Below are 18,936 nucleotides of genomic sequence, written 5' to 3'. Positions count from 1 at the left end.
TTTTTGGCATGTTGAAATACTGTTTGATCCTGGCTGCTTGCTCCCGAGATGCCGCAAATTTCATTTTTTTTTTTTTTTTTGGGGGGGGGGGGTTATGTCAGGGGCGTGATTTGTTGGTCTAGCTTTTCAGTGCATCAACAAATCTCTGACTTTTTCAAATGACGTAAAATTTTTCTAAACAACATTCAATTCTTGGACTTTGTTCTGTAAGTGAATTCATGTATATAATTATTTTAAACTGTAATATCCGTAACTATGCATTGTCCCTTTAGGAGACGCTGGGACTGGAGAGCTGTGAGGTAGAAGGAAGCGAGGGTGAGACGGGCGAAAAGCAAAAGTTAGCGGTCGAATGTGGTGGCAGTCCGCTGTTATTTTGTTTATTGTTTTTTCAATGTGACCACACTAAAGTGGAGAAAGCCATCATGGACTTCTCTCCTCTCCCCCCATTCGGGATGAAGGAATAGCCCCCCCACCCCGCCAAGCCGCGGAAACAGCGAAAGCCGAACAAAATTGTTTTTTTCATCTGGCACCGCTCCCAGAAGGGCCAAAATTCCGAGCGTTCACTCTGGTATTAACCCTTTGTACTGACTCCATGTTCCAAAAGTTTGACGAAGGCTCACTCAAAAGAGGTTGACAATTTATTCGTCGACAATGGTCAAAAACAAGGCAAAAACAGACGGCGGAGAGACCCTACTGGATAAAGGGTCGGCAAAACAAGGCTACATAGAAATGTTCCCGAGCAACGACCGTGTTATCTAAATGTTCAGTTCTTTTTGAAAGCTGCGGTGGAGTGGGCCGGGCCGAAGGCGTGGCTGGGTGTTGTCTTGTGATCTTCCCTCTGTGTCAGGTCAGGTTCGTGCGTCATCCTTCGTGGCTGGTACGTGGTTGCCACGGCGACCGACCCAGGTCTTGACTTCCAAAGCGCCCGCGCTATCATCTTGTTATCCTGGTTGGGCGAGGGTATTCTCCGATGCTACTTGTTTTGGGACAGAGCGCCCTGCTGTTTGTCCTGGAGTGCCTTGGAGAACTGATTGCATGTGTTGGTGCGTCAATCCTGCTCATGACGCGTTGGACTTCTGTGATAAGATGGCGTTGTGTATGTTTTATGCCCTCTATTCTGCTTCTTTTCATTAAACTATGGTGTAAGTGCAATTAGAGTAATACAAACAGTCCTACAGTAAATATGAGAAATGATACTATTACCTGATTGATTATATTACGTGTGTTAGAGTAATGCAGTTATATGGTGTGTGCGAAAAAAGGTAACTATTCACTTCAGGGTCTAGTACAATACATTTTTTAAAAGCGTTTTTATATTATTATTCTCTATACACGAGAGGTGCCAAATCTGCCCAAATAAGTCCCGGAACACAGGGAGGCCAAAATCAAGAGGTGCGGCATCTTGTTCCGGCAGGATCTGGCGCAAATTAACCCCTGCCAACAAGCCTTCAAACTTTGTATCGAGTAATGGAGGGACGTTTACGCAAGTACCGAGGCTCGCTTCATTTAGGGAAGGTGCCAAAAATTATGTTTTCACTAGGGCTGTCAAAATTATCGTGTTAACGGGTGGTAATTATTTTTTTTAACTAATCACGTTAAAATATTTGACACAATTAACGCACATGCCCCGCTCAAACAGATTAATATGACAGCAGAGTGTAATCTCCGCTTGTTACTTGTTTATTGGTGTTTGGCGCCCTTTGCTGGCGCTTGGGTCCAACTGATTTTATGGCTTTCATGAGCATGTTTTTATTGACATCAACAATGGCGAGCTATTAGTTTATTTTTTGATTGAAAATTTTTACAAATTTTAATAAAACGAAAACATTAAGAGGGGTTTTAATATAAAATTTCAATAACTTGTACTAACATTTATCTTTTAAGAACTAAAAGTCTTTCTATCCATGGATCGCTTTAAGACGTTAATAATGTTAATGCCATCTTGATTTGTTATAATAAACTAATACAGTACTTATGTAGCGTATATTGAATGTATATATCTGTCTTATCTTTCCATTCCAACAATAATTTACAGAAAAATATGGAGTGTAATGTCCGCTTGTTACTTGTTTTTTTGTGTTTGGCGCCCTCTGCTGGCGCTTGGGTCCAACTGATTTTTTTTGGCTTTCATGAGTGAGCACGGTGTAATTATTGACAACAACAATGGCGAGCTATTAGTTTATTTTTTGATTGAAATTTTTTTACAAATTTTAATAAAACGAAAACATTAAGCGGGGTTTTAATATAAGATTTCTATAACTTGTACTAACATTGATCTTTTAAGAACTACAAGTCTTTCTATCCATGGATTACTTTAAGAGAATGTTAATAATGTTAATGCCATCTTGTTGATTTGTTATAATAAACTAATACAGTACTTATGTACCGTATGTTGAATGTATATATCCGACTTATCTTTTCATTCCAACAATTTACAGAAAAATATGGCATATTTTATAGATGGTTTGAATTGCGATGAATTACGATTAATTTTTAAGCTGTAATTAACTCGATTAAAAATTGTAATCGTTTGACAGCCCTAGTTTTCACACACTAGATTAAAAAATTATATACATATGTGATAAACTATGTACATAGAGGATTTGGTCAGACAATATTTTGCAAATTAATTCCTTTCCATTAGATAAACGCAACAAAAATCATAGAATCACTCAGTTGGTTGAGACTGTGATTATACACTTAGCCAGTAGGTGGTGCCGTGCGCATATGAAGCTTGGTGAAATGAACCCTTTCTAGAAAACAAGTGGTTCAATGCTTCATGAGGCTTCATCTCATCATCACTACTTGAGAACCCTAGTTTAAATTAAAAGTTTGGGTAAAAACAGACTTACTGTTATGTTTTTATTGTTCTATTATCCCACCGAGGTGTTGAAAATTTAACAAAACAAAGAAGATGTCCAAAAAGTCCAACAGCAAGCGTCCCCGTTATTGTCCGGCTTTCAATTTGTCCTCCATGGTGACATCCCCTCGAGAACCCCCCATGCAGGGAGGGCTCTTGGCCACGTTGGGGTCCAGACGCCACTGCTCGGGCGTCTTGGCTTGGATAGCCAGTGCGTGGACGCGAGTGCTCAGCTCCTCCTTCAGCGCCTCGTTGACCAGACGGTGGCGCTGCAGCGGCGACAGGCCGCTGAAGCGCTCGCTGACCACCAGCACGCGGAAGTGCGACTCGGATCCAGGCGGCACGGCGTGAGCGTGGCTTTCGTTACTCACCTCCAGGTGCTCCGGCTGGAAGGCGGCAGTCAGTTTGCTGGTGATGGCGCCCTCTACGGGGCGGGCGGGGTCCATGTGGACGGCGCGGGCAAAACGGATGGGTCGAGAGCAGCGGAGGATGGAGGCCAACATCGGACCATGCGAGTTCCGGACCGCCTGTGTGTACAAACTTAAATTGCTGACTGCGGTGAAGACATCCAATCTATTAAGTGATTCTTAAAGTGAAATATGTGTAGAGGACTCCCTCTAGTGATAGGCCTAAGAAGCACAGCCTAAATACATTTAATCAAAAAACTATTTATTGAATTCTGGTAGGCCTCAAGGTTCAATTTTAGGTCCATGACTTTTCTTTTTATTATTTATAATCAGTACCAGAAGCCCTATAATGGTATGTTAAGAGAATTATTCAGTTATACTTCATGTTACATTAATTTAATTATTAACTGCTTGTTTTTCAACATATCCGAGGAAGCGTTTATCGTCATTTAGCAACACCTTAGGCCACTTAGATTATATATATATTCAAGCACTTTTGTAATTTTACAGGAATAAATAAATCTTGTTATAAAAACATTTTTGAGTAAAAATTAGTTTGAGAAAATGTTATTTCTAATCATTTGAAAAATAATCCTGATTTGACACACATTAAAAGTAGTGTTACTCTAGTATAAGCCTTTATGTGAGTCTTAAGCTTGTGAAAATTTCATAAATTTGTTACATTTACAACTCGTTTTACTCACGTAACTTACCCAGAGTCGTTAGTTTACCTACCATTAGCTGCTAGCGTTCCCCAAAACGTCACTCATTTTAGGTTCACGCCGATAAAGCCTGACTTTATTTTTGCTATATTTCTGTTATGTATTAAACTAACCCGTTAAACCAGAATAAATAGCCTTAATAATTAAATTGAAGGACTAAAAATGAACATTCAAGACCTCACCTTGCTTCTCGAGGAGCCAACTCCGTCGCTTTTGTGACGTAATACTGCGCCGGAAATGTTTCTATATTTTAATTTTGTCTGTTTTTTTCTGTTTTGCATCCAAGTGCTGAAATGCTTTTATTTTGTGGTGGTGTAAACATCCAAGGTGGCTTTAGTGTTGCAATATAAACTTGATCAAACAAAATAAATCGAATACAATGACATTGAAACTTGAATTCCAATCAAACGTGTATCAGACATACTAGTACGAATTCATAGATAGCACATATACAAAGCTAGATGTCTGTTGGGCGGTTGGAACCAGTGGGAACGGGCGTCGTCACTTGTCGACCATTTTGCGTCGCTGCCATTTGAGAAACATAGTGTAAAGGCTACTTTTAAATAGATTTTAAATAATCACTCACTTTTCGACCGATTTTCAAAAGGCTTTGTTTTTTTTTCTTAAATAAACATCAGAGATGTAGTAGTTCTATTCCCTACTTGAGCGCTTCAAAGGGCTTTTTTTTTTTTTACTTAAAAAAAACATCAGAGATGTAGTAGTTCTATTCCCTACTTGTGCGCGATTGGATGGATGGATGGATGGATGGATGGATGGACGGACGGACGGACGGACGGACGGACGGACGGACGGACGGATGGATGGTTTTCTCAAAATCCAGCATGAATCATAGGCACGTTATCCCCTCGATGCCGGAATTACATTTGACAAATACAGTAGACAAAAACCATTGCAGGAATACAATAAGTACATGATGACTGTTAATAATTGAAAAAAAAAAAAAAACTATATCTGGAAAACTATAATTGATATACACTGCTAAACATTCAAACAAATTCCAAAAAAAAAAAAGAATATATATATATATATTAAACACAGAAAAAAATTGATTGACATTTATTATTAAATATTATTCTATTTATATTTATTTTGAAATGTTTTTCTTAATTTTCTTATTTTTAAGTAATTTTCTATAATTCCCTTAATTTTTCTTTTTATGTATTTTCTTAAGATTTTCCAAATTTTTGTTGTATTTTTTATTGTAATTGTCTATATTTTGTTTCTTTATTATTATCATTTTATGTCCCAATACTTGTTATGCATATTTGTTCAACGTAAATTCAAGTGGATTATAGTAGTTTAGCAGTCTTCTGACGCAAAATGCCCGCCAGTTACATTCGCTGCCGACTCACGTCAACAGACATCTAACCTTACATATCTGATATCTATGGCTCCACGGCACTCACTCGCAAATCTCGCATCACTGTCGTGATGACGTGAGCCGAAACTGCTTGCTAGCTTGTTAGCTACCTCGCATATTCAATGGTGGGACGTAAAAGGGATAAAAGAGATGCCGGCCACGTTAAACGTTTTAGCAGTGTCATAACTTTATTTTATTCACGCCATAAAAAAGAAGAGCTGGGACATCTAGTGATGTCGCAGTTCGAAGGCGCGGCTAGTTTAGCTCCGGTTGCTAAGTGATTCGGTGTGATTTGATATGGCGGCTCGTCGGCTCGCTTGCGCTCGCTCCAATTTGACCAATTTCACCACTATTCATCTCGACAAACCTCGAGAGTATGGCGCATGAATAAAAGTGTACAAATAGTATCAATCTGTTGTGAAAATCTCCTGGTCCGGCATGGAGCCGAGCGACCTGCGGGAGAGCCCTGCCGGTTCCGGGGAGTCCGACGCCGGGGACTGGAGGGAGGTTCGACCGGGCGGGGATGACGATGGCAAAGCCGCCCATTGCGAGCCGGCGGCGGTGTCACCGCCGAGGGACACCTGCCGCCAGGATGTCGGTGGCGATAATCATGCTAGCAAGGTGGGCGAGCAGCGCCACAGCCCCTACGATGACGAACTGGACCCCCGAATACAGGTACCGACCCGGAACTCTAGTCCTTTCGTGTACTTATACAGTACTTTTTTTTTTTTTTAATCAATTATACTACAAGTTAAACTGGGTTAACGTTACGTAAGTGGAGGACCAAGAGTGCTAAAGTTAAATGTATACGTAATTAGTTAAATATGTCATTAAAAATAATTTCTCCATTATTTATTCTTTTCAAGTGTTATTTATATTTTTTATGATTTATCTTCTAACATGTTCAAATATGTTTTCCTTTTTTAATTGTTAAAACCGAAATTAAATCACAATTAGAGAAATCAAAAGATGAAAATAAATAAATAAATACAAATTAATTGAATTGAAAGACATTTGAAATGATTGTTCAAATCTGAGTGAATAAATAATGTAGTAACAATTACATTTAAAAGATATCAATTATCATAAATTCGTTTAAAAAATAAATACATTTTGAAATAATGTAATGAAATAATGCTAAAACATTTTTTTAAAAATTAAATTCGAATAAATGCAAATTCAATACATTTTTAGAATAATTGTTAAAAGTAAATGAGTATGTTAAATCATTAGTATTGGTGTATTAATTTAAAAAATGCATGAAATAAATACAAATTAAATCATGAAATAACAAAATCATAAATATTTTACAAATAAATATGAAATATTTTTTAAAAAATGAAATATAGAATGCATTTTTAAATTGTGGCGCTAAACTGAGATAAACATTTTTTATTCTTTTTTTACAATACACTGAGATTTCTAAGTGTACTTATCATTTTTGGGATTCTTATGTTCAATCAGTATGACCATTTCTTTTTAAAGAAAAATGTACTGACCGTCCCTAAAACTTTTTTTTTCTCTCCAGGAAGAGTTGGAGCACCTGAACGAAGCCAGCGCAGAAATAAACAAACTAGAGCTGCAGTTGGACGTAAGTCGACGAATATTAAAATCCAATTTGGGCGGAGTCTCACATCTGGCAGTGCTTCTTCTCCTGTCCAGGACGCCCGCTCGGGATATCGCAAGATTCTCACCGAGTCGGCCCGGAAGCTCAACGCTCACAGCTCCCAGCTGGGCGGCTGCATCGAGAAGGCCCGCCCGTACTACGAGGCCCGGCGGCTGGCCAAGGAGGTTGGCCATTTTGGAAAAATCTGTTTCAATGTCATTGACGGTGATAGTCGTCAATGTCTGAGTGTCAGTGTTGTTTTTGTCCTAGTCTTTTAGACGAAAATAATTACTAGTCTTAGTCATATTTTTGTCATTTCAAAATGGGTCTAATTTGTCTAGTTTTCGTCGAGGAATACTCCAGATATTTTTGACTATAAAAATAAGTAAATAGATACATAAAGTTTTCCAACAATTTGGAATAAACATTGACAATTGAGCACATAGTGCAACAACGCCAACTTGGTGAAGGTTTTCTACTGGTTTTATCTGCACGACTACTGTAGGCCGACGCCGACAACACCAAAACAACTGTTAAAGAGGACGCTCACTGCGCTAAAGGTAATGCTAACGAGAATGCTATGCAAACCCTACAAGTTATATTTAGTGTTTGATGATCACTCAGCACGTGCCATTTAAAGGCTAAAGCAACATTGCATATTCTCTCTTGCCAATATACGAAAACAAATCTTACCATGTGTTTCCGAACAAGCAAGCCTGGAGCACAGCTTAGCTAGTAAAACATCTTTGTTTATACGTCTTTTTAAGTTGTGAATAAGTTAGCCACCAGTCACCAGTGAGGGTCACAGGACATGCATGTCACATGAGTGACACGACCCAAACACTGCTTCAGTGCAAATGCCAACGAAACCAAAACAACAGTTAAAAAGGACGCTCGCTATGCTGAATTTCATGCTAATGCTAACGCAAATGCTATGCTAAACCTACGAGTTAAATTTATTGTTTGATGATCACTCAGCATGTACCTTTAAAGGTTAAAGCAACATTGGATATTCTCTTTTGTCAAGTTGAGAAAGCAAATCTTGCCATATGTTTCCAAACAAGCAAATGTAGAACACAGCCTAGCTCGTAAAACATCAGTCTTTATTAGAGCAGGGAATCTTTGGGCACCTAACGATTCGATTACGATTACGATTCAGAGGCTCCGATACGATTATTGATGCACCCCCTCCTTTTTTTTTCTTTCTTTTTTTAAATGTTTTGTACATTAGTTCCAAAATTGTTCAAAAATACTCTCAGGCTAAACCAAACTACTATTTCAGTATCAAGTTAACATATATCAGTAAACAAGTATACTAAAATAACAGTAAATAAAAAAACTCCAGTCCCCATTCTGTATCAGCAGCTTTAAACCAAATTCAATTAATTGAATGTTGTGAATCAACCGTTAAAGTTGTTAAAATTGCTCTCGTTATTCTATAATTTCCCTTTTGTGTACTTTCGACATGTGAAAGTTTTAAAACTATTTTAAAGATGGATTCAATTCAATATTTTACTGATTTAGGAGTATTTTAGATAAAAAGTTCATTAGGTTTGCTTGGAAGGTTCGCTACAACAGCCTTGCAGGGAAGTGTACTGCTTTAAGATGGCGGCCGTTTGCTAACGCCCGCATCTAGCTTTTTGTAGATGTGCTGCTAACGCTACCGAATCTATATTGCATCTAGTCCTATATAAATTATATCTACCGTAACATTATGTGGATGTACTTTGTAGCAGCTTTTCAGCAGCAGTCAGGTATGTTGTTGTGTTTTTTCTTCTCGTGGCATGAGTTGAGCTAGAGCCGTGAGTTGAGCATTGGCATTACCCAAGGGGCCGGGTAGTGAGAAGCATGATGTTTAGCTACTCTCGCTCCGTTCCTCATTGCGTCCCAAAGACCGCGCGGCGCGCTGAGTGTGTTGTACTTCCGCTTTACTTGGCATATTTCAGTAATCGGAATTCGGATGTTTGTGAATCGTTCTCGAATCATCCACGGCCGAATCGCGAATAATCTAAGAAGCGGAAATTTTGCACACCTCTAGTGTTTACACGTCTTTGGTAGAGAATAAATTAGCCACTAGTCACCAATGAGGGTCGCAGGACATGCATTTCACGACCCAAACACTACTTCACGACCCAAACACTACTACAATGCAGATACTAAAGAATCCAAAGCAACAACAGTTTTATAGGATGCTTGCTATGCTGAATTTCATGCTAATGCTAACGCAAATGCTATGATAAACGTATGGGGTACATTTAGTGTTTGATGATTACTCGGTACGTACCTTTAAAGGCTAAAGCAATATTGCATATTCCCTCTTTTCAGGATGAAAAAACAAATCTTACCATGTGTTTCCAAATAAGCAGGCCTGGAGCACAGCCTAGCCTAAAGAACATCATTGTTAATACGTCTTTCGTAGTGAATAAGTTAGCCACCACTGAGGGGCGCTGAACATGTATGTCACATGAGTGACACGACCCAACGAAACCAAAACGACTACAGTTTAAAAGGACACTTGCTATGCTAAATTTAATGCTAAATGATGTTATACTTGTATAGCGCTTTTCTACCTATCAAGGTACTCAAAGCGCTTTACACTACATTGCCATCTACCTACTGGTGACACAGCACCAGGAGCAATGCGGGGTTCAGTATCTTGCTCAAGGATACTTAGGCGAGTTCATCAGGGTGGAGAATCGAACCCACAGCCTCAGGGTTGGAGGACAACTACTCCACCACTGAGCCACGCCATCCCCATTAATGCTAACGCGAATGCTATGCTAAACCTACTAGGTACATTTAGTGTTTGATGATTACTCCGTACCTACCTTTAAACGCTAAAGCAACACACCATATTCTCTTTTGTTAAGATGAAAAAACAAATCTTACCATGTGTTTCCAAACAAGCAAGCCTGGAGCACAGCCTAGCTTGAAGAACATCATTGTTTATACGTTTTTCGTAGTAAATAAGTTAGCCACCAGTCACCAGTGAGGGGTCCTGAACATGCATTGTCACGTGATTGACACGACCCAAACACTGCTACAATGCAGATGCCAATAAACCCAAAACAACAACAGTTTAAAAGGACGCTTGCTGTGCCAAATTTAATGCTAATGCGACTGCTATGCTAAACCAACGAGTTACATTTAGTGATGATGACTCAGTATGTACCTTTAAAGGCTAAAGCAACATAGCATAGTCTCTCTTGCCAAAATGAGAGAACAAATCTTACCACGTTTTTCTAAACAAACAAGCCTGGGGTACAGCCTAGCTTGAAGAACATCATTGTTCATGCGTCTTTCGAAGTGAATAAGTTTAGGGCTGCAGCTATTGATTATTTTATCAGTTAGTTAGTTCGAACAATTGAGTAATCGGATTACGAAAATTTTATGCGTTGCAGAATAAATTTTAGGAGATGTAGAACAAAGGCTTGCTAAGACTTTCCAAAGAGCATTAAATGTGAATGCAAAATATAATTCCCCATTGTTTCTTCAAACCGTGAAGAAACAACGTTTATTTAAAAATAAATTAAAATACTTGAGCTTGGTCTCAAACAGTATTAAAAAAATACATGAGGATCTAAGTACAACAAAACAATTAGCTAACGTGCATAGAAAAAGGTCTGTTAGCTTAAATGCTAACATTTTTTTTTTTTTTCAATGCTCTTAACAAATCACTCACATTCCCACAAAAAACGCTTAAATATACCTATAAACTAAATTACAAATGCATTAAAAAACAAATTAGCTCAAACAAACACTTACCTAATGTTGGTCTTAACAGGGAGCAGCTGGATTCAGCCATGGTAAATTAGCTATGCCATATTCACTGTTGCCATTAGAGGGCAGTGTATCCATCCAAATCAATAAAACTAAATGGAAACACTTTCAAAACAAACAATTACAACGCCACTCTAAATAGCAAAATTTGATTTGAAACTTTTTTCTAATCAAATTACTCGAGTTAATCGATTAATCTTTGCTAAATAAGTTAGCCACCAGTAAACACTGCTACAATGCAGACGCCAATGAAACCAAAACAACAATAGTTTATTAAAAGAACGCTCCCTATGCTAAATGTAATGCTAATGCTAACGCAAATGCTATGCTAAACCTCCGAGTTACATTTTGTGTTTCATGGTCACTCGGCACAGACCTTAAAAAAAAACAACATATATACTAGTATATAATATGAAAAATATAATTGTTTGTCGACCCAATGTTTTCATTGTCATCGTTGACGAAAACAACAATGGCGCAGGCTCAGCAGGAGACCCAGAAGGCGGCGCTGAGCTACGAGCGCGCCGTCTCCATGCACACGGCGGCCAGGGAGATGGTGTACGTGGCCGAGCAGGGTCTGATGGCGGACGGGAAGAACACTCTGGACCCCACCTGGCAGGAGATGCTCAACCACGCCACCGCCAAGGTGACGAGCGCGATAAATCGATCGGATGTTTCGTAGCGCCCCCTTACGGAGCGGATTTTTGCCGCAGGTGAACGAGGCGGAGGAGGAGCGTCTCCGCAGCGAACGCGAGCATATGCGCGTGACTCACGCGTGTCAGGAGGCAGAAGGGCGCGTGCAGACGCTGCAGAAGTCGTTGAGGAGAGCCATCGTCAAGTCCAAGCCTTACTTTGAGCTCAAGGCGCAGTTCAACCACATACTGGAGGTGAGCGAGTAAAAAATATTATTGCCGTCACAGTCAAGATGAATTGGAAATCTAACGGCGTCAACGGTTGTGATGGAAGTAAATCTGTGCCAGCGGAATTTGAATTTTTAACGTTGAATTTTTTTTTTTTTTTTTTTGGCATCAAAATTCAGCCTCAACAAAAATTGAATTACAAAATTTCTGTCGATTATGTCACCCAAAAAAATTCAGCTGCGTAAAATTCACTTTCACTGAACTTGGAATATTTTTAATATTTTTTGCCGTTTTCGGGACTGATTTAAACTTTTCTTTTTTTTTTTGCTGATTTAAACCTATTTTTGTGGCTGCTTTTTTGTGAGTTGATTTTTTTTTTTGTCAACAAATTTTTTGGGGTCACACAGTATTTTGCAAATGATTTTTTTGGGAACGGTTTTCTTTTTTTTGTGACTGATTTGTTTGTGGCTTGATTTTTCTTTTACTGATTTTTTTTTTGTGACAGAATTCTTTGTGACTGATTTTTTGCGATTGGATTTTTTTGCCGTTGAATTTTTGCAACTGATTTTTTTTTGTCAGTGGTTTATTTTTTTGTAATGTTTTGCGAATTATTTTTTGGGAGGATTTTTGTGACAGCTTTTTTGTGATATGATTTTGTTTTTTGTCACAAAATCATTTACATTTATTTTTTTGTTTTACTGATGCAACCAATTTTTGCTGATTTTTTTTTTTTTTTTTTTTGCGGTTCAATTTTTGCGACGATTTGTTGGAGATATTTTTTATTGTCACTGAATATTTTGCGACGGATTTCTTTCCTGAGTTTGTTTGTTTGTTTTTTTTGTCAATTTTTATAACCGGAATCGAATTTTTTTTCCGTCACATTTTCTCACTGAATATTTTGTAACTGAATTTTGGGACTGTTTTTTTTTTTTGAAAAAAAAATTCTTGTAATTTTTTTTTTTTGACATTTTTTTGTCACAGAATTCTTTGTGACTGAAATCTTGAATTTTAGATTTTTTTGCGGTTGAATTTTGGGACTGATTTTTGTTGACTTGAATTTTTTTGTCACTGAATATTTAGCGATGACAAAGCCCTTAAAAGGACATCAACAGAAATAAAATAAATTTAAGCATTCTGGTGCGCACCTGAGTCAGCTAATTGTTGCATTAGTCTGCTAGCTTAAATGCTATATAATGCTAATGTTTACAACAATTGGTTAACTTGCATAGCAAAAGTCCGCTAGCTTAAATGCTATATAATGCTGATGTTCACAACAATTGGCTAACTTGCATAGCAAAAGCCCGCCAGATTAAATGCTATATAATGCTAATGTTTGCAACAATTGGCGAACTTGCGTAGGAAAATTCCTCTATCTTACATTCTATATAATAACAATGTTTTCAACAATTCATTAACTTGCGTAGCAAAAGTCCATTATCTTAAATACTATATAATGCTAATGTTTACAACAATTAGCTAATTTACATAGGAAAAGTCCACTAGCTCACCAGCTTTAATGATATATATAATGCTAATTTTGACAACAATTGGTTAACTTGCATAGGAAAATTCCACTAGCTTAAATGCTATCTAATGCTAATGTTTACAACAATTGGCTAACTTGCATAGGAAAATTCCACTAGCTTAAATGCCATATAATGTTAATGTTTACAACAATTGGCAAACTTGCATAGCATTAGTCCACTAGCTTAAATGTTCTATAACGCTAATGTTTACAACAATTGGCTAACTTGCATAGCAAAAATCCGCTAGCTTAAATGCTATATAATGCTAATGTATAGAACAATTGGCTAACTTGCATAGCAATAGTCCGCTAGCTTAAATGCTATACAACGCTTATGTTTAAAATCATTAGCTAATTTGCATTGCAAAAGTCCGCTAGCTTACATGCTATATGATGCAAATGTTTACAACCATTGACTAACTTGCATAGCATTATTCTGCTAGCTTAAATGCTATATAATGCTAATGTTTACAACAATCTGCTAACTTGCATAGCAAAAGTCTGCTACATTACATGCTCTATAACGCTAATGTTTACAACAATTGGCTAACTTTCATAGCAGAAATCCGCTAGCTTAAATGCTTCATAATACTAATGTATACAACTATTGGCTAACTTGCATAGCAATAGATTGCACAGCTTACATTGCTATGTAATAGACTACTCTTAAACTACAGTCAATTATTCATCTTGGTGATTTTAAATCTCTTTTGTCTGATGTTTTTACTGATTATTGTAAGTGTTTCCGTTAGTGTATTTTGTGTTGTTTGATATTTGTGAATGTTTCTTTGTGCTCAGGCCTCTCTTGTAAAAAATATATTAATCTCAATGAGACTGCCTGATTAAATAAAGATAAATAAAATAAAAAATAGTCCGCTAGCTTAAATGTTATATAATGCTTATGTTTAAAATCATTGGCTAACTTGCATAGCAAAAGTCCGCTAGCTTACATGCCATATAATGCTAATGTTCACCAGATCGTTTCTAGTGCGCACCAGACTGCTTAAATTTATTTTATTTCTATGGATGTCCCTTTAGGGGTTCCGTAAGGGATTCAAACTTAGGTGTCAGATTTTCTCCAATACTGTATATGGAAACATGACTGCAAGCCTTCTTCCCACGCAGGAGCACAAAAGCAAAGTCGTGGAGCTGGAGCAGCACGTGTCCAAAGTGAAGACCCGCTACTCGTCTGCTCTGAGGAACCTGGAGCAGATCAGCGAGCAGATCCACGCCCAGAGGGTCGGCGACCCCCCGGGCGGACGCAGCCCCCCCGTGGGCGCCGAGTCGGAGGGCGGAGCCCGCGGCGGCCCGCCGGACCCCGAGCGGGCCGGCTCCGACTCCCTCTCCGTCTTCAGCCTGCAGACCATCGCGTCCGACCTAGAGAAGTACGATTCGGTGGAGCACCTGGGCGACCTCAGCGACGCCGGCAGCGTGACGGGCGAGGAGACGGAGAAGCCCGGCCGTGTCGATGCCCGCCGACGTCAAGAGCAGTTTTCCAAGCAGCACCACCGCAGCTTTAGCTTGTAGCGCCATCTGGACTACAAACATGGCCGCCCGACCAGACAAGACGCCAAGTTGGGATTCTGTTCTACAGGTTTTGGGGTATCTTAGCATGAAGAAAGTGGGCGGGATTAACAATAGGCACGCCCCATCCTTTTCGCACTTGACATATTTGTCGCAAGTTAAGGGAATATTTGTCGCATTTTGGCTGATGGCGTCTTAACGACGCTGCTTGACGCTGCCCTTCTTTTTTTTTTGCCGAGAACTTTTTTTATTTATTTTTAGAAGGAATTACCGTATTTCTCCTAATGTATGTGCACCCGACTATAAGCCCCACCCACCAGTTTTGACAAGATTTGTTGTTCAAACGTAGTCCACACTGGAATATGAACCGCAGCGTTTTTGCATTGTTTTATGGAATATTTCAACAGGTGGTCTGAAACTTGTGGACTGCGGGCTAGTCGAGGCCCGCGGGACGATATTTTGCAGCCCGCTATTTGACATCAAAATGTGGTATTAGAGTGATTGTTTTGACAAGGGCAAAAAAAATAATAATTTAAGTAAAAATTATGAAATTGAAAAAAATTTTCAAAAACAATAAACATACATTTTTAACAAGTAGCCCACATATATATTGCCATGGGAAATTTAAAAAATGCAATTCTAAATAATATGAAATCGTTCATTTAATTAAGAAAATATTTAAAACTGAAAAATACTTGAATAAAACAAATGTTTAATTTATAGAAAAAGATAACATTTAAAACAGACTAATAAACACATTTCAAAAGAAATCTAAGTATATTTGCATAAATTATAAATTGTATAATTTTAAAAATACTGCCCATAGTTAGCTTGGATTGGCTCCAGCACCCCCGTCGATTTGGAAAATAATGAATAATTTAAAAAATATAAGTTAAAAAAATTAATAAAATTTTAATTAAAAAAATAAATAAGATAATAATTAACATGAATTTAAAGAAAATATAACATTCCAATATTTTGCCATGGGCAATAAAAAATATAGAGAATTCTAAATTAAGATATATTTTAAAATATATAAATAAAAAAATTATGTAGCTCACATTTGTTATATTAAATCTCTTATGAGCTGAAAGAGGTCAAGCTAATGCTAACTTTTAATGTTTTTATCGAATAGTAAGCCAAAGTAAACCCTTTTTTTTTGGGGGGGGGGGGGGGGTCCTGATAATCACCCAGATTTTATGTTCAGCGCCCCTTAAAAAAAATAGGAGTTTGAGACCCCTGATTTATACCAACAAACGTAGCTCATGAGCATGTAAATTCCATAAATTAGCCACACTGGAAGTAGCAGCTGCTTATTGCTGCGTTATCTTGCCCCACCAAAAACAACAACAACAAAAAAAGATTCCAAACATAGCCCGACAAAAGAATACCTTTCACTTTTAATTGTTAAATTTTCCATTTTCGATGTGTTGAACATCACATTTCATGTGATGCGTTTGGTGTTACATGTGACGTTTTAATGTGGTCACCTAAAACATTAGTTCTTGTGTTAAAAGGTGGAGTTAAAAACGTTACAGCTAACTTTTAGGTTTTGTTCTTAACCAATTTTATTTTGAAAAGTGTACCTTGCCTGCAACTAAATTTGAACATACTTCGTCTACCTAATAGTTTTCGGAAAAGTGTACATTTGTTCTCCCCAGATTTTTTTTTTTTTTTTTTTAATTGTTAAAATGTTTCCATCTTAAAGGATTGTAAATCAGGAGAGTGTTTCATATTTGAAGAAAATTAGATTTAAAAATTGTACACAATTTTGAGTATGTTTGAAAAAGTTTTTTTTTTTTTTTTCCCCTAACATTTTGAGGAACAACAAAATTTGTTTTGACAAATTCACAATTAGACAAAACAAAAATATAAATGTTTGTTATGTAAAATTTGGTTTGGACGCATTCACAATTAGACAAAAAAAAAAAAGATGCATAAATTTTTTAAATCTAAAACTGGTTTGGACTCGTTCACAATTAGACAAAAAAAATCTAGAATTTTTTTTTGTTCCCTAAAATTTTGTTTTTGACGCATTCACAATTAGACAAAATCTATAATTTTTTTTTAAATCTAAAAATTAGTTTGGACTTATTCACAATTAGACAAAAAAAAGTCTAGATTTTTTTTTGTTCTCTAAAATTTTAAGGAATAACAAATATTGTTTTGACAAATTCACAAATAGGTAAAAAAAAAAAAATTCTAAAATTTTGAGCAACAACAAAATTTGTTCTAATTCACAGTAAGATTTATTTATTTATTTTTAATTCAGATTTTTATGTGACCTGAAATTTTGAGGAACACTAAATTTTATTTAGACGCATTCACAATTAGGCCAAAAAATTGTAGATTTTTTTTTTGTTCCCTAAAATTTTGAGGAACGAAAATTTTGTTTTGACAAATTCACAATTAGACAAAAATATATATACATATATATATATATATTTGTTCCCTAAAATTTTGTTTGGACGCATTTACAATTTACAAAAAGGCACAAATTTTTTTTTTATATAATTTTTGGTTCCCTAAAATATTGTGGAACAACAAATATTGTTTTGACAAATTCACAACCAGGCAAAAATATGTAATTTTTTTTTTTTTTTTGGTTCCATAAAAATTTGTTGGGACACATTCACAATTAGACAAAAAAAATTTCTTTAAAATTTTGAGCAACAAAATTTGTTCTGACAAATTCACATTAAGATTAAAAAAAAAAATCTCATTTTATGTGACCTAAAATTTTGAAGAATAGCAAATTTTGTTTAGACACATTCACAATTAGCCCAAAAAATTCTAGAATGTATGGTTCCCTAAAATTTTGAAGAAAAGCTAAATTTGCTGACAAATTCCCATAATTTTTTTTTTTTTGAGGAATAGCAGTTTGTTTTGACAGATTCAAAAATAGAAAAAAAATATATTATTTTTTTTCTTGTTCCCTAAAATTTTGTTCAGATGTATTCACAATTAGACCAAAAAAAATATTCTAGACATTTTTTGTTCCCTAAAATTTTGAGGAACAACAGCAACTATTTTTTTTGTTTTGACCCAATTCACAATGACACTCAATAAATAACATTCATTTTCACGTGGTCTCCGTTTGCCCGACGGTAGATTATTTTTTAAAAAACTGTACACTTGACATGAACCTTATTAGTATTATTCCACACATTTTGACCAAATTGGCAGAATTAAAGGTTGCTTAATTTAAAGATTCAGCCTTTTGTTTTGGGAAAAAATATTTTTATTTAGTGAATTTTATCCCTCTGGTTTCCTGGAGTAACAACTTGAAATTGTGTCATTGGCACCAACAGCAGAAAATTGAACTCTTACAAAAGATGATGAAATAAAATTGTGCATATTTATGTGTTACGACCACAAACAGTCCTTGATTATTTTTATCACTGTTACATGAGTCTGGTTTTAATATTCTATAGATGCAAATTTGCATGGGAATGAATTTTATGGAACAGCTCATTTTAAAGCAAAAGCAATTGTTTGCTAATATCAATGTAATCTGCTTTCATTGAGGCCTACAGAAATATGAATATGCTTTTTTTGTTTTGTTTTCTTACATTTTTTTTTTTTTTTCCCCAAAGTTTTTAATATAAAATGAGTGAAGGGCATCCCCCCCTTTTTTTTTTTTTATTTAAATGCTTTCTGTATTAAATGTTTATGGTATTTAATTATCTTTTTAATTTAAATGCTTTCTGTATTAAATGTAAAGGTATTGAATGATTTTTTTTTAGAATAATATACTTTATTAGATTAATATATTGAAATATTTTTATAGATTTATTAAAATACTTTCTGTATTAAATATATTTAAGGATTTTTTTTTAAATAATACAAATTTTAATTTATAAATGTAGTTTAATTTTTATTTTAGATATATTTTTTTTTAGATAAAATATTTTCTATTATCGTATTTAATTACTTTTTTTTTTTTTTTTTTAACAATAATAGTATAAATATGAAAAGAGTAAGGGTGTTTTCCCCTTATTTAAAAAAAATACTTTCTGTATTAAATGTTTATGGTATCTAATGATTTTTTTTTTTTTTAATTATTTTTTGAATGATATACTTTATTAGATTGATAAATTGAAATATTTCTACATTTGTTTTAAATTTATTTTAAAAATTCTGTATTAAATATTTTTTTAAAGATTACAAATATTTACATTTTTTTATTTCAAGTATATATTTTTTAAATATATTATTTATCATGTTTTTTTTTTTTTTTTTTTTTTTTTTTATGAAAAGAGGGAAGGACA

At 35.8% G+C, this 18,936-nt stretch overlaps 2 protein-coding genes across 3 annotated transcripts; one reads left to right on the top strand and one right to left on the bottom strand.

Moving 5' to 3' along the window:
• Window positions 1–616: 616 nt before the first annotated feature.
• Window positions 617–4,409, bottom strand: bola1 (bolA family member 1). 2 transcript variants are annotated; one of them, XM_057833253.1, is made up of 2 exons: window positions 4,172–4,409; window positions 617–3,387 (listed from the first exon to the last, which is right to left on the bottom strand). In XM_057833253.1, exons 1-2 carry the CDS (start codon window positions 4,268–4,270, stop codon window positions 2,947–2,949), a joined length of 540 nt encoding a protein of 179 aa, XP_057689236.1. In that variant the 5' UTR covers window positions 4,271–4,409; the 3' UTR covers window positions 617–2,946. The 2 variants fall into 2 exon arrangements, with proteins under 2 accessions (XP_057689236.1, XP_057689237.1); XM_057833254.1 differs by lacking the exon at window positions 4,172–4,409 and adding an exon at window positions 4,003–4,165.
• Window positions 4,410–5,405: 996 nt separating this feature from the next.
• Window positions 5,406–18,401, top strand: LOC130914239 (SH3 domain-binding protein 5-like). The gene is made up of 6 exons (XM_057833246.1): window positions 5,406–6,045; window positions 6,899–6,961; window positions 7,033–7,161; window positions 11,238–11,402; window positions 11,470–11,643; window positions 14,267–18,401. The coding sequence occupies exons 1-6, from the start codon at window positions 5,809–5,811 to the stop codon at window positions 14,666–14,668; spliced, it is 1,170 nt and encodes a 389-aa protein (XP_057689229.1). The 5' UTR covers window positions 5,406–5,808; the 3' UTR covers window positions 14,669–18,401.
• The last annotated feature ends 535 nt before the right edge of the window (window positions 18,402–18,936 follow it).

The sequence above is a fragment of the Corythoichthys intestinalis genome, chromosome 4, assembly GCF_030265065.1.
Source record: "Corythoichthys intestinalis isolate RoL2023-P3 chromosome 4, ASM3026506v1, whole genome shotgun sequence".
Classification (NCBI taxonomy): Eukaryota; Metazoa; Chordata; class Actinopteri; order Syngnathiformes; family Syngnathidae; genus Corythoichthys; species Corythoichthys intestinalis.
The sequence above is the reverse complement of the archived record's forward strand: the minus strand, read 5'-3'. Positions and strand labels throughout refer to the sequence as shown.

Excerpts from the sequence above, each read along its gene's own strand:
- bola1 (XM_057833253.1), bottom strand. The coding sequence starts at position 4,270 with ATGCAAAACAGAAAAAAACAGACAAAATTAAAATATAGAAACATTTCC. Across the intron at positions 3,388-4,171 it reads TTGGCTCCTCGAGAAGCAAG|GCGGTCCGGAACTCGCATGG; the intron begins GTGAGGTCTTGA and ends TTGTACACACAG.
- LOC130914239 (XM_057833246.1), top strand. The coding sequence starts at position 5,809 with ATGGAGCCGAGCGACCTGCGGGAGAGCCCTGCCGGTTCCGGGGAGTCC. Across the intron at positions 6,046-6,898 it reads AACTGGACCCCCGAATACAG|GAAGAGTTGGAGCACCTGAA; the intron begins GTACCGACCCGG and ends TTTTCTCTCCAG. Across the intron at positions 11,644-14,266 it reads AGTTCAACCACATACTGGAG|GAGCACAAAAGCAAAGTCGT; the intron begins GTGAGCGAGTAA and ends CTTCCCACGCAG.